This window comes from Pelodiscus sinensis, chromosome 9 (genome assembly GCF_049634645.1).
Source record: "Pelodiscus sinensis isolate JC-2024 chromosome 9, ASM4963464v1, whole genome shotgun sequence".
NCBI lineage: Eukaryota > Metazoa > Chordata > Testudines > Trionychidae > Pelodiscus > Pelodiscus sinensis.
Window position 1 is genome coordinate 40,674,114 of NC_134719.1, and position 13,736 is coordinate 40,687,849.

At 39.3% G+C, this 13,736-nt stretch overlaps 1 protein-coding gene across 7 annotated transcripts in view; it reads right to left on the reverse strand.

Moving 5' to 3' along the window:
* The window catches only part of COL11A1 (collagen type XI alpha 1 chain), a 255,966-nt gene that overhangs the window by 38,422 nt on the left and 203,808 nt on the right, over positions 1 to 13,736 (reverse strand). For all 7 annotated transcript variants that reach the window (XM_075936624.1, XM_014571895.3, XM_075936623.1 and 4 more), the window contains 5 exons: positions 6,114 to 6,167; positions 5,384 to 5,491; positions 5,118 to 5,171; positions 4,761 to 4,814; positions 50 to 103 (listed from right to left, as the gene is read on the reverse strand). In XM_075936624.1, the coding sequence (XP_075792739.1) occupies positions 50 to 103; positions 4,761 to 4,814; positions 5,118 to 5,171; positions 5,384 to 5,491; positions 6,114 to 6,167 (324 nt within the window). The remainder of the gene's footprint in view (positions 1 to 49; positions 104 to 4,760; positions 4,815 to 5,117; positions 5,172 to 5,383; positions 5,492 to 6,113; positions 6,168 to 13,736) is intronic.

Consider the following 13,736-nt stretch of genomic DNA (forward strand, 5'->3'; position numbering starts at 1 on the left):
AAGTCACGATGATCAAAGAGATGTACAGAGCAAAAAAAAGTAGACTTACTCTTTTCCCAGGAGGACCAGGTGGGCCAGCTTCTCCTGAAGGGCCTGGTGGACCCTGTAACAGTAAACAATCCAAATCACTATTTCATGGAATCTTGAATTCATTAAAGAGTAAAGGTTATTGATTTTCTTAAAGACAACAAATGTATTTTGCAATACTACAGCACCTTTAAAGACAACGTTAAATGTAGGTTAAGATCAGAAGAACGTATAGAAATGATGCTTCCTTATTCAGCAAAGCTCCTTCCTAAATCTCAGGCTATGTCTACACTGCAGAGCTTTTCCAAGAGGTATCCCAGAAAGCTATGCTGTGTCCAAAGAATGCGTCCGCTTTTTTGGAACAATTTCTGAGAAAGCAGATGCGTTCTTTCGCCATCCCTGTAATCTTCATTGTATAAGAAAGAAGGGATGTGCTGAAAGAGGAGGTTTTTCTGAAATTTGGTCCTATGAAGACAGACAAATTTTGGAAAAGCCTTTAAAAAAACCAGAAAAGATATGCAAATTACACTTCGCAATTTGCTTACCTTTTCCCAGCTTTTCCTTGCAGTGTAGACCTAGTCTCAGTCTTGTTTACTGTCTTACCTACTCATGTTGCTGAACAAGACAAAATTGTATTTTTTTTCCTCTGTTAGCAACAGCAATGCATCCCAAGCCAAAACGTGATTGTATAAATAACAATACAATAGCATAATATGTCAAACAAACATTTCAATTGAGTCTGATAGTCAGATCTCTGTTTCAATTGGTTTCACCATTGTACAGGTTTCTGTAGTGGGAGAGTGGGTCAGGTTGTTACTGAACAAGACACCACTGATGTTAATTTCATATTCATTTTCATTATAATTCTACTCCTTTAGTTGCTTTTTATATAAAAGCAAATATTTCTTGGTACATGATATTTTGAATAAAAATGAATTGTTAAAAATGAATGGTTACATCACTGATATAATTCTTCTGAAATCACTAGAATTATAACCAGGGACAAATCTAGTCTAACAATAAGCCAAAGAAATTGAATACTATATTAACTTTTTTTTGTCTTGGCACTTAGTTTTTTTAAAAAATTCTATAAATCATATAATTTGATCAGAACAAATCTTTACAACAAAAAAAACAAACGAAACAAAGTAGCAAATTTCTAATTTCTAATTCAGGAAATAAGGTAACATAAAAAACCCACTGGGCTTCATTCTAATTTCTGAGCTTAAGATATGCAAATAAAACATATCAAGAAACCATAGCCATGGAATTAATAGAGATGCCATTGATAGAGGTTAGTGTCTTTCCTTGTAGGAGGGTGTAAGCGGTCATGGCAATTTTCAGTAAAAACTAAACAAAATGTTTTTAATTGGTAGGGTCTTGATCAAATTGAAGATGACAGAATGATTCTAGTGGAAGTTAGACTGTACTCTAAGGTTACATCTACACCAGGAGTTCCCAAACTTTTTGACACAGGGACCAGTAAACCCATTCACAAACTTTTGGAGGACCGGTAACATTCATTTGCATATTTGCATATTCATTAATCAAATGATGAATATTCAAAAAAAGTTGTTTCTGGTCCCCCCAAAGCCCCCAGTGCCAGCTTCAGCAAAGCTTTTGATATGGTCACCCACAATATTTTTGCCAGCAAGTTAAGGAATATGGATTGGATAAATGGAGTGTAAGACAGAAAGCTGGTTAGACCAGGGTTTCCCAAACTTTTTACTTTAGTTGGAACCCTTTTTTTTCCATACTATTTTTTGCAGCCCCAAAATATAAACACATCAAAAACAAACTGAGAAAATACCAGGCATATAACATGTCTGGTATTTTCTCATTAGGTAAGTTGTATTATTACTACATGTATCAGTTTGTAGTTTCAAACTGCCTGGCTAGTAAATGTGCTCAGACTCCATGAGTGTGTCTACCAGCCAGACAGTTCGCAACTACTTGAGGGAGTGTGGGGGCAGGCAGGGGGCACAATAGAATCCCCGGGCTGGACTCAGTCATGCTTTGCGGGCGGAGAATGGGGGAAGGGGAGCAGCGCCCCGAGATATGCATATGGCTGGGTAAGTCCTGTTCCCCGCTGGCCGAATCACTCCTCCCGCTGTGCCTCCAGCCAGACCCACTTCCCCCAATCTCCTCCCGGACAGCAAGTTCTCCCTTGCTTCTCCTCCCAATCTCCCTTGGCCAGTCCCGCTGCCCATGTCCAGCCCTGCTTCCAGCGGTCGCTTCTCCCCCGCCTCCAATCTTCCCCGGCCAGCTCCCTGCCCCCAACCTTGCTCCCCTGAGAAATCAAGTCAACTTTTTTGTTTAGATATATGACCTCATGTAGGGCTTGAGCCTATGTTGGCTGAAGTCATTGGCAAAGCTTCTGTTGATGTTAATGGTGCAGAATCAGTATCTTATCCATGGCTTACTCAAAATGTATATGTATATTGCAAGACAAACTGTGACACATTTGCTGCTCATAAAAATGGTATTTAACTCTTTCAACTTCAGACTAGTTGGTTCTATTAGGGTATGTCTACACTGCATCCCTAGTTTGAACTAGGGATGCAAATGGAGACAATCGAACTAGTTAATGAAGCGGGCAGTGGGACCGCGGCGCGTCTGGGCGGTCCCCCCACCCGGGTCCTCCGCGGCTTTGCTCCGTGTCTCCCTGGTCTGCTGGAGGGGGGGGCAGCAGACCAGGGAGACGCGGAGGACTGGGGCGGTGGGACCGCGGCACGTCTCGGTCCCGCTGCCCGCGGCACGTCTCGGTCCCGCTGCCCGCATCTCCCTGGTCTGCTGGGGGGGAAAGGGGCAGCTAGTGCACCCCCCCCCCCGCAGACCAGGCTTTTCTCGGGACGCCTGTGGTAGAGCAGCTGGGGGCTGCCGGTCGGTCCCGCAGCACCACTCTTGGCGCTACTGGACCAACCCGGCAGCACCCCAGCTGCTCTGCCCCAGGCGTCCTGATTCAGCCGCTGCTGGTCAGTTTCAGCAGCGGCTGAATCAGGACGCCTGGAGCAGAGCAGCTGGTGTGCTGCAGGGTTGGTCCAGTAGCACCAAGGAGCGGCGCTACTGGAGCAACCCAGCAGCACCCCAGCTGCTCTGCCCCAGGCGTCCCCAAGTCAGTGGCTGCTGAAACTGACCAGCGGCTGACTACAGGAAGCCTGAGGCAGAGTTTCTCTGTCCCGGGCTTCCTGGAATCAGCCACTGATCAGTTTCAGTAGCAGCTGACTTGGGGACGCCTGCGGTTCTTAAGTTGAATCTGTATGTAAGTCGGAACTGGCGTCCCGATTCAGCTGCTGTTGAGACTGATCAGCAGCTGATTCCAGGAAGCCCAGGGTAGTCAGCCATTGGTCAGTTTCAGCAGCGGCTGAATCTGGACGCCAGTTCCGACTTACATACAGATTCAACTTAAGAACAAACCTACAGTCCCTATCTTGTACGTAACCCGGGGATTGCCTGTATACTATATTCACTGGTTCACCCTTACACACATAATTATTTACCTGCTCAGAGAATTCTAATGGATTGGTGAGGCACGATTTCCCTTTACAAAAACCCTATTGGCTCTTTCCTCAACAAATTGTGTTCTTCTATAGACCTCATAATTCTTTTCTCTATTATAGATTCAGGACACTTTGCTTGGTACTGGCTAGACCAAATGTAATTGCCAGGATTGACTCTGGAGCCTTTTAAAAAAATATCACATTAGGTATCCTTCAGTCATCTGGTACAGAAGCTGATTTAAATACACATTTGCTAGTTCTAAAATTTCATGATTGAGTTTCTCAGAATTCTCAGGTGAACAGCATCTGGTTCTGGAGACTTATTACTGTTTCATTTATCAGTTTGTTCCAAAATCTCATCTACTGACAGTCTAGGACAGTTCCTTAGATTTGTCACTTTAAAAGAATGGCCCCGCTGTGGGAACTGCCCTTAGAACAGCTGCAGTGAAGACTGATGCAAATAATTCATTTAGCTTTTCTGGCTCAATTTATAATCACTCTAAGTAGGTGGTTACAACCCTCATAAATAACATACAGATTTTTTAAAATATATTTTCAGACTAATTCATCAGTACAAATGTAACATAAGTCTAGAAGTATCATTTAAAAGCAACATTAATTAGGAATTTCTCCCATCCACCCCTTGTCCTGATTACTCCACTTAGCTTAGTACGCAGAATATTTCTATTAGGTTCCCATTAGCACTAATGAGATGATTGCCATAAATGGCATTTATATGTCTAAATCTCTCATGCATTGATAGCTGAATAGACTCACCAAATGGGAATACCATGAGACCTATTGGCTAACATTCTAGGACTGAACCATTTGATATGCAATTTGGCACGATAAACTAAGATTTTAAAAGTAATTTCTTAGTCTCTTTCTTAGTTTCTTAGGTCAAACTGATGGAAGTTATATAACTATTGCTCCCTCTGATGGTATGACTCCATTTTTATTGCTTAATGTTACCAAATTCATGTGTCCACATTTGAAAAAAAAAAATGGCACCACAATCATGCACAAAAACATAATATGATCTGGGCTCTGTGTGGAAATTAATTTGCAATATTCAGTGAACTGTAAAGAAGAATGTATTTAGAAATATTTTTGAAAATATTTGCATTTACAGAAAGCTTGACCCTTTCAACTTATTTAGCAGAAGCTGCTTTCTCAAAATGGAGAAATACAAAGCACAAACAAAAATAAAAATGTCAAAGACATCTTACTTACAGGTTGACCAGGATCACCATCTTCTCCTTTCTCGCCACCAGTACCATCTTGACCCTAAAGAAATCCCGAAGAGACGGTCACAAAACTTAAATCAGTTTATTTTTGCAAAAAACATTTGACCCAGAACTGTTTGATCCAGAACTGTATCTGTATTATTCTTCACTAGGATATTTCCTTGAAAACTTACTATGAAGTTTTAGTTGAATTAATTAATTTTAAGATTCTAAAACCAAAAGCAATTGGAAAAATAGTTCTTCCAAGAGAGATCTCTTTCCCATTGAAGTAAAGGAAAGTTTTACCTTTGTCTTCAGTGGGAACCAAGATTAGGCCCTATATCTGGTTTGCAGGGATACTTACAGCAGGGCCAGGTTCACCAGGGGGACCAGGATCACCAGGGAAACCAACAGGTCCCTACACAAATGGGAAAGAAATCAAAGCAGAAGTCAGACACCAGCAAGTATTTTTTAAGTCTTTACAAAGTATTCCAGTTAGAAAAGCAGGATTGTACACACTCCAGAAATGCATATTGAGTCCTATAAAAGTGTAAATAAAATGACAATGCTGTTTGGTGCAATAATATTTTACACAGATGACCTTATTTTTAAATTAGTAGGCTCACTTACTGGATTACCCTTAGGCCCATCATCACCTGGAGGTCCTTTAGCACCAGGAGGTCCAGCAGCCCCAGGTGGACCAGCCTCACCTTTTTCTCCCCTTTCACCTTTCGGTCCCTGTAAACAATAGAAAAATACTGGCTTTCTGGAACTGTACATCCTTAATATGTAAGAGAAGGAAGATTTACAAGTTGATGAGAGTGAAAAAGATGCTTTTTAAATTTTGAGATGTTACTTGTCAAATTGTATCATAAAAGCTTGTCCTTGAAATAGAAATGGGATCCAAACCAACCCCCAGACTCGAACACTCACAGAACTCAAGACAATTTCAGATCCACATCAGCATGAAGATAATGACATTCAGACCCATCTCTAGTTTGAAATGAACTTTTCACTAACAAACAGATACAAATCTAGCTGGAAGAAATGTATTGATAAAATACATAAACTTGATTGTAAAATGCATGATAAGCATGTAGAGGAAGAAATAAATGTTCTCTCACACAAGGGTAAGATTCATTTTGTCTTCCAGTTTTATTTTACAAGATGTGGGCTCTAGCTGAAAGCAGTTTGTATTTCACAGACATGAAGAAAATATGAAGAAAACATCTGAGATTCCACCTGTATGAAGACTCTGATTGCACAGAACTTGAAATTCCCTTAACATAAGTTTTCAGTAAGCACTTTATTTTAATAGAATAATACTAATTAAAATAAACAAACAAAACCCAATACTCACTCCTGGGCCAGTCTCTCCAGGAGGTCCAGGATTACCAGCTTCCCCCGGCTCGCCCTATAAAAAACGAGGGCAAATTAACGTCATACTGATACGTTTATCTTTGCATTTACCTGCATTATTATGACTTCCCTTATAGTTTTAAAACTTGGCTATCAGAACCTGCCAGAAGAGTTGCGTATGAGTAACAGTACTCATGTAAGTAGTCCTGTTGTACCCAATGAGACTGCTCTGCTGCACTGAGTCACTCACATGTGTTTTTTGCAGAATCAGAGCATTAACAATTTATAGGAAGATTATCAAAGGCACAAACTCAACTTTCAATGCAAACGGGATATTAAACTTCTCTATGTCTCTTTTAAAAACAACCTATTGAGTTGTCTCCTTTTTTGTCACTTTTCTTCGTAGAGGGTGAAGTCAAGTATATATACTGGTCATCTACATCTTTGTTTTTGCAAGGTATATATCTGACGCACATCGTTAGATTTAGAAATTAAATGAACATTGAAATAATTTTAGACATTAGCACTAGTGTCGAAAAAAGCGGTGGCCATGTTTGTGCTAATGAAGTGCGGGATATTTAAATCCCTGCTTCATTAGCAATTTTGAAGTGCCTAATCTACATCTCTCTGTCGAGAGGTGTAGTCTAGACGTACCCTAGATGTTTTATCAGTAATGGGAACTGTTAAGTAAACTAAATGGCTTGTAAGAGAACACCATATATAAACAATCTGCTCATAGTCAAAGATTACAAAGTAGTAAGTGAACATTTACATTAATTTATTTTCTTTTTGAGCCAATGCACAGTACTGGACATGTCAGGTCTTTCTTTTCTGACACTCCTTTTAAAGTGTAGTTATGAGTGATTATTTTCTAGCTCACTAGACTGTTAAATAAACTTCATACAAAAGTAGCTTGTTACTAAAATGTTTCTTTGGTAAAAGTGTCCTGAATTTACTACTCTCTGAATACATAGCAGAACCTACTTTATAACTGTTGGTAAGAGTTCAAGTAAGAAATATATATTTTTACTTACAGGATTTCTCAATTTAACTGTTAATGTTTGGGATTACTGACATTTGCCTGCTCGGATTTTTTTAATGTAAAACTAAAAATGTTCTCAATATTCTCCAGTAGTAAAGCTGAAATACATTATTTAAAACCACTATGTACAGTACCTTGCCCTCCAAGAGAAAAATTATACTATTCTGTTGACTATTAGAGAACCAATTAGATTATTTTCAGTTCCTCAGCTCCTCAGAAACAACTTTAAAATGCCCTTGGTGAATCTTCCTTTTGAAAGTATAGTGTTTCTGAATTCTTGTTTACTCTAATTTTGCAGCCATCTAAAATCTTGTTGTTTTATTAGTAGTAATGATCTTTTTAGGTACTTACGAATAAATGGGCTTCTGCAATGCAACATTTATACTATTTTTTTTAAATAAAATATTCTGAATAGTTCCGTTTAATAGGCTTGATTTAAAATGTGTTTTCCAGGGAATGTTCCAATTTTTACTATCTTGTTCTCTGCAAAGATTGTACATCTAATACCCTAATAAATCTGTTAGTCTTTAAAGTGCCACTGGACTTCTTGTTGTCTTTGCTGAAATAGACTAACACAGCTACCTCTCTGAAGCCAGTCATTAATATTGTTTCTCTGTACATGCTTATAAACATAAGGTTAGATTTATGTAGGTAGGGAGAATTTGAACAAGTCTCTGAGGGTATGTCTACACTACCACCCTAGTTCGAACTAGGGTGGTAATGTAGGCAACCGGAGTTGCAAATGAAGCCCGGGATTTGAATTTCCCGGGCTTCATTTGCATAAAGCCAGGCGCCGCCATTTTTAAATGTCCGCTAGTGCGGACTCCGTGCCGCGCGGCTACACATGGCTTCCTAGTCCGAACTACCGTTACTCCTCGTTTCACGTGTCCCTAAAGACATTTCACGTTTCACGCTTCACGAGGAGAAACTGTAGTTCGGACTAGGAAGCCTAGTCCGAACTACCTAGTCCGTGCCACGTGTAGCCGCGCGGCACGCAGTCCGCACTAGCGAACATTTAAAAATGGCGGCGCCCAGCTTTATGCAAATGAAGCCCGGGAAATTCAAATCCCGGGCTTCATTTGCAACTCCGGTTGCCTACATTACCACCCTAGTTCGAATTAGGGTGGTAGTGTAGACATACCCTGAGTTAGCAAGGAGATCAGCTTTTCCTTGGGTTATTCAGTCATGTGAAAAATTGATAAATGTATAGAAGATGTAAAAAGGCCAAAATATGGGATTCTAACAACTTGTAAGAATATTAAGCAGCCTGATTCGCACCACGTAGACCTATTAACTTTAATAAGACTGCTGATATAAGGGTTTGCCTGCATGAATCAAACTGCAACATCAAGGTTTCATTTAGGGGGTTGCATAAGGATGCTAATCAAGGGCTCAGTTGTTCCTGTCAAGCTCTTGGTCCAGCACAGTTCCTCACTGAGTTTCCCAGTGTGTAATTATGACAATACAGTTTGTTCTTCTCCTTCCTTCCATGAGTGAGCCTGTCTATAAGACAGGATGGGGTAGAATCCCTCCCTGTTCTCTTTGAGATGTCTTTAGGGACACATCAAGAGCACAAGTATTGCACTTTTAAGTGATCTTGGCTTGATGTCGTGATTGGCCAATAAGTGGGCCTTGAAAAGGTAAGAAAGCTTTTTGTGAGTTCTCCATCTCGGTGCATCTGTGTAAGTGCCAGCTATTATCTGGTCGTGTGTAAAGATTATATAAAGCCATAAACAAGTTTGACCTTTCCACCATCTAATGTTTTGTAGAATAAGATGCAGCCTCTGTATTTTATCTGATAGTAGAGCTAGCTCATGCTGCAAAACATAAAATGGTGTGAAAATGTATGTCTGTTTCACACAGATGTTTATCGACAGTGGAGCAAGACGGCTTTATCTGGCTCTAGATATATATTTAGAGCATGCAGAGCTCTATCTCCAATGTTAAATTAATAATCAATATGGTATTATTTGTTAATGAAAACATTTATTCTCTGCCTTTTGGCTAATCCCAAGGGTGGTATCAATTCAGTATCTGATTCATTCTGCACGTGGGAAATCTCTCCTTCTCTTGCAAGAAAAAGATTTGTTGATCTAATCGATATATTTCATCTCTAAGTACTGCAGGCCTTTAATCAGATTTTACTCAGGCAAAATCTGACAGGAAGCTTTTCTTAACAAGATCTCTATACGGACAATGGAGGGTTTTCCCTATGTTTCAATGAGTAATATAGCACCAAGGATGTGGTTAAATCTGAAATTTTATTCCCATTAATCATGACAAGTAATTTGTATAAGACTAAAGATCCCCATTTTAAGTAATTTTCTTTATAATCAACTTTATAAAACAATTCTGGAAAGTATAGAATAGCAAAACTATACTGAATAGAAGGCTGCCACCTTTTGGTTATGATGCAGAATATTGCTATTGGTTTTTATAAGTTTGTGAAAATATTGAAACACCAACTCTGAATGACAGTCAATGTCTAGGGATGTTAATCACTGTCTTGTTTCTCTGTATTCCTCATATAGAAATGTCTAAGGTTATTATCAAAAGGTTATTATGAAGAGAGAAGTAAGATCAGCTCCAGAGATAGCCACTAAACAAGGTAACATTTATGGAGCTGTATTCAGACCTTAATTATATGATCTTAAGTGATACACAGATCCTGTGCTGACCCTCAGCCTAGGTCGTGGCGGCAGGTCTGGGGGGGAGGGTGAATTTGATCCTATGGGAACAAAATTGTTCTAATTCCAGGATAAATCTTATAGTGTGTGGAGAGATCAGTAATGCATAGTTATTAATTAAGGACCAGATCCTGTGCAGGAACGTATTGCTAGAGTTCAAACGACTTCACAGAGCACAGTGTTTGTTTCAGCTTTCTCAAAAGAACTCAAAAGAATAGGATTCTGAGATAGAATAACAGAAATAAAATTGATGATGTTAGCTTTCCTTTGGTGCATGGACACCTGTAATTTGCACCATGCACCGGAGACAACGTGTCACACTTGAAGGTGGGGAGGGCACAACTTAAAGGTTCTCGGTCATATCTGACTGTCCCACCATCATCTCTGGGATGAGGAGCAGCAGCAGAGCCAGGAGCACTAAGGCACCATTTGGTGAGAGACGTCAGAAGGTTTCCTGGCAGTTGGACTCTGCTGTCTGAGGCCAGACTTCTTTAGGGGAGAGGCAAGAACACATCAGGGCATGACTTGGGTTTGTGCCACTTTCCTGGCAGGGGGAGTGCCTGGCCATGCAAAAATGGAATGGCTTAGGGAGAAGGGCAGGAAGGGCTGTTGGACAGCCAGCCAGCTCACTGGCTCTCACAGTGCAGAGGGCTAGAGGCCCAAGCAGGCCAGGCAGGTCCCACCTACTGGCTCATGATAGGAGACAGGCTACAGTTTGGAACTGCGCCAGTTTGAAAATCTTTGTGCTAAATGGGAGGTAGAAATCTCAGAACGGCATATTACTCTACACATCCCCCATCTTTGCACTGTTACTGCTATTCACTGATTCTGCCTGTTCCACACAGTACTAAAAGGCATAATTAATAGAGGGATGATGGCACAGCATTCAGTGTGTGCACATCCTTTTATTACATTATGTTTGTACTTTATTAAATAGGAATTTGTAACACTTATGTTACTTTTCACAGATGCTGAGTGCAGTACATAAGAGTATTGACTAATGACACCCAAGACCACAAACACACCTCCACTAGCATCCTGTGTTTATTTTTGGTGGAACATTTAGAAGGGACATTTGTGTACTATTTGTATTTATTTCTGTTTTATTTTTCTGCTAGCAAACTCACGGATTTTCCAAATTCAGACTGGCATTTAAAATAATATACTTGTTAAAGAGTACAATAAAGCCTTTGATTTATTAACACAGGAATTATGAAGTGACCAGTCAGCCACAGACCTCATTTGGAAATGGAAGTGAGCAATCCAGCAGCAGCAAAGACAAAAATAAAATAAAATGAAAAGGTAAATGCAGTACAATACTGTGTTACAATACACTACTACAAAAAATAAAGGAAAAGTTTTTAAAAATTGATAGGATAAGGAAACTGTTTTGTGCTTATTTCATTGAGATTAAAATAGGTAAAGGCAGCATATTTTGTCCACATACTGTATTAAGTTTCACAGCTGTATTAAGTCAATGTTCAGCTGTAAACTTTAGAAAGAACAACTGTAATGTTTTGTTCCGAGTTATAAACATTTCAGAACTTTGAGTGACTTCCATTCCCAAGGTGTTCTTAACTCTGAGGTTCTACTATAAATTTAATGTGGACCCTGGCAAACAGCTAAGGACAAATTTCCAGAAGTGCTGAGCATTTCCAACTTCAACTGGAAGCAGTAAGAAAATCACCTCTGAAAATCAGGCCCTAATGTCATATTATAGATTAAAAAGAATGGATTTATAAGAGTACTTTTGAAGATAGGGCATTACACTTTCCAATTAAGTATATTGGCAACAAGCTGCATGTATATTTTACATGCGGTTTATCATTCTTTCCCCACTAAGTACTCTGGCATATAGCCTTACCTTACCAATTCAAAATATATTAGTAGGTTCTGTTCTAATTCTTTTTTCTAATTATAAGCAGCACAAAGCGAGTACACTTTGGGGAGAAGTTTGTTTTCAAGTAGTTATGCTTGAGTGTAATGGAGAATCTCACCATTCCAGAGAGGCTACAAAAATTAATAATGTAATATTACATGCACATTTGTGCAGAAGATGCCTTTGATCATTTTGGCCAATATTTTGTATGTATAGTGGAGGAATAAACAATGTGGTTAAAAACACTTAGCATTAAATATGATAAAAAATGTATATTTTGCTAATAGATAAAGGGACCTTAGAAACACTTGCATTAACAATTGAATATCTCCTTAAAGTCCAGACACACAAATATGAATATGATCAAATAGTGTGCGTCACTCCTCAATAGTAACATGAAGGATACCAAAATATTCTTCCATACTTCACAAGTAACTGTGAATCATATTATCTAGAATGATGAGCCTGCCCGGAAGGGGACCATAAGGGCAAAGCATGCTTATGCATTAAACACCACTGAAAGAAAATATAAAGAAGAAAAGGAAAAGACATGCTTAGTTTTGTAGGGTGAACAATGTTGCCATTTCTGGAACAACATCTGAGTATAAATGATTCACACAGCATAGACTTCTTTTGGCAGAATAATTCTCTGATTTCAAAAAACCATTTGAGCTCATTATCATATAATCATAGAAAACTAGAACTGTAAGGGACCTCGAGAGGTCATCAAGTCCAGTTTCCTACTCTCAAGGCAGGAACAAGCACTGTCTAGACCATCACTGATAGATGCCTATCCAACCTGCTGTTAAATATCTCCATTGATGGAGATTCCACAACCTCCCCAGGAAATTTATTCCAGTGTTTAAGCACCTTGACAGTTATGAAGTATTTCCTAAAATCCAACCTAAATCTTCCTTGCTGCAGTTTAACCTCCTTGCTTCATGTCCTATAATCAAAGGCCAAGGAGAACAATTTTTCTCCCTTCTCCTTGTAACACCTTTTTAGAGACTTGAAAACTACTATCATATCTCCCCCTCAGCCTTCTCTTTTCTAAACTAAACAAGCCCAATTCTTTCAGTCTGTCTCATATGTCATGTTTTCTAGACCTTTAATCATTCTGTTGCTCTTCTCTGGACCTTCTCCAATTTCTCCACATCTTTCTTGAAATGTTGTGCTCAGAACTGGACACAATACTCCAACTGAAGCCTAATCAGCGCAGAGTAGAGCAGAAGAATGACTTCCTGTGAGTTGCTCACAACAGTCCTGTTAATGCATCCCAGAATCATGTTTGCTTTTCTTGTAACAGCATCATACTGTTGACTCATATTTAGTTTGTGGTTCACTATGACCCCAGATTCTTTTCTGCAGTACTCCTTCCTAGACATTTGGTACGTGTGAAATGGATTGTTCCTTCCTAAGTGGAATACTTTGCATTTGTCCTTATTAAACTTCATCCTATTTATCTTAGACCATTTCTCTAGTTTGACAAGATCATTTTGAATTATGACCCTAACCTCCAAAGCAGTTGCAACCTCTCCCAGCTTAGTACCATCTGCAAACTTAATAAGCGTACTCTCTATGCCATCATTTAAATCGTTGATGAAGATATTGAACAGGCCCCTGTGGAATCTCACTTTTTTTTGCCCTTCAAGCAGGATTGTGAACCATTAATAACTACTCCCTGAGAACAGTTATCCAGCCAGTTATGCACCCACTTTATAGTAGCCCCATCTAAGTTATATTTGCCTAGTTTATTAATTAGAAGATCATGTAAGACCGTATCAAATGCCTTACTAAAGTCTAAGTATACCACATCCATCACTTCTCCCTTATTCACAAGACTAGTTATCCTATCAAAGAAAGTTATCAGATTGGTTTGACATGATTTGTTCTTTACAAATCCATTGTGGCTGTTACCTATCATCATATTTTCTTCCAGATATTTGCAGATGAATTCCTTAATTACTTGCTCCATTATCTTTCCTGGCACAGAAGTTAAACTGATTGGTCTGTAAT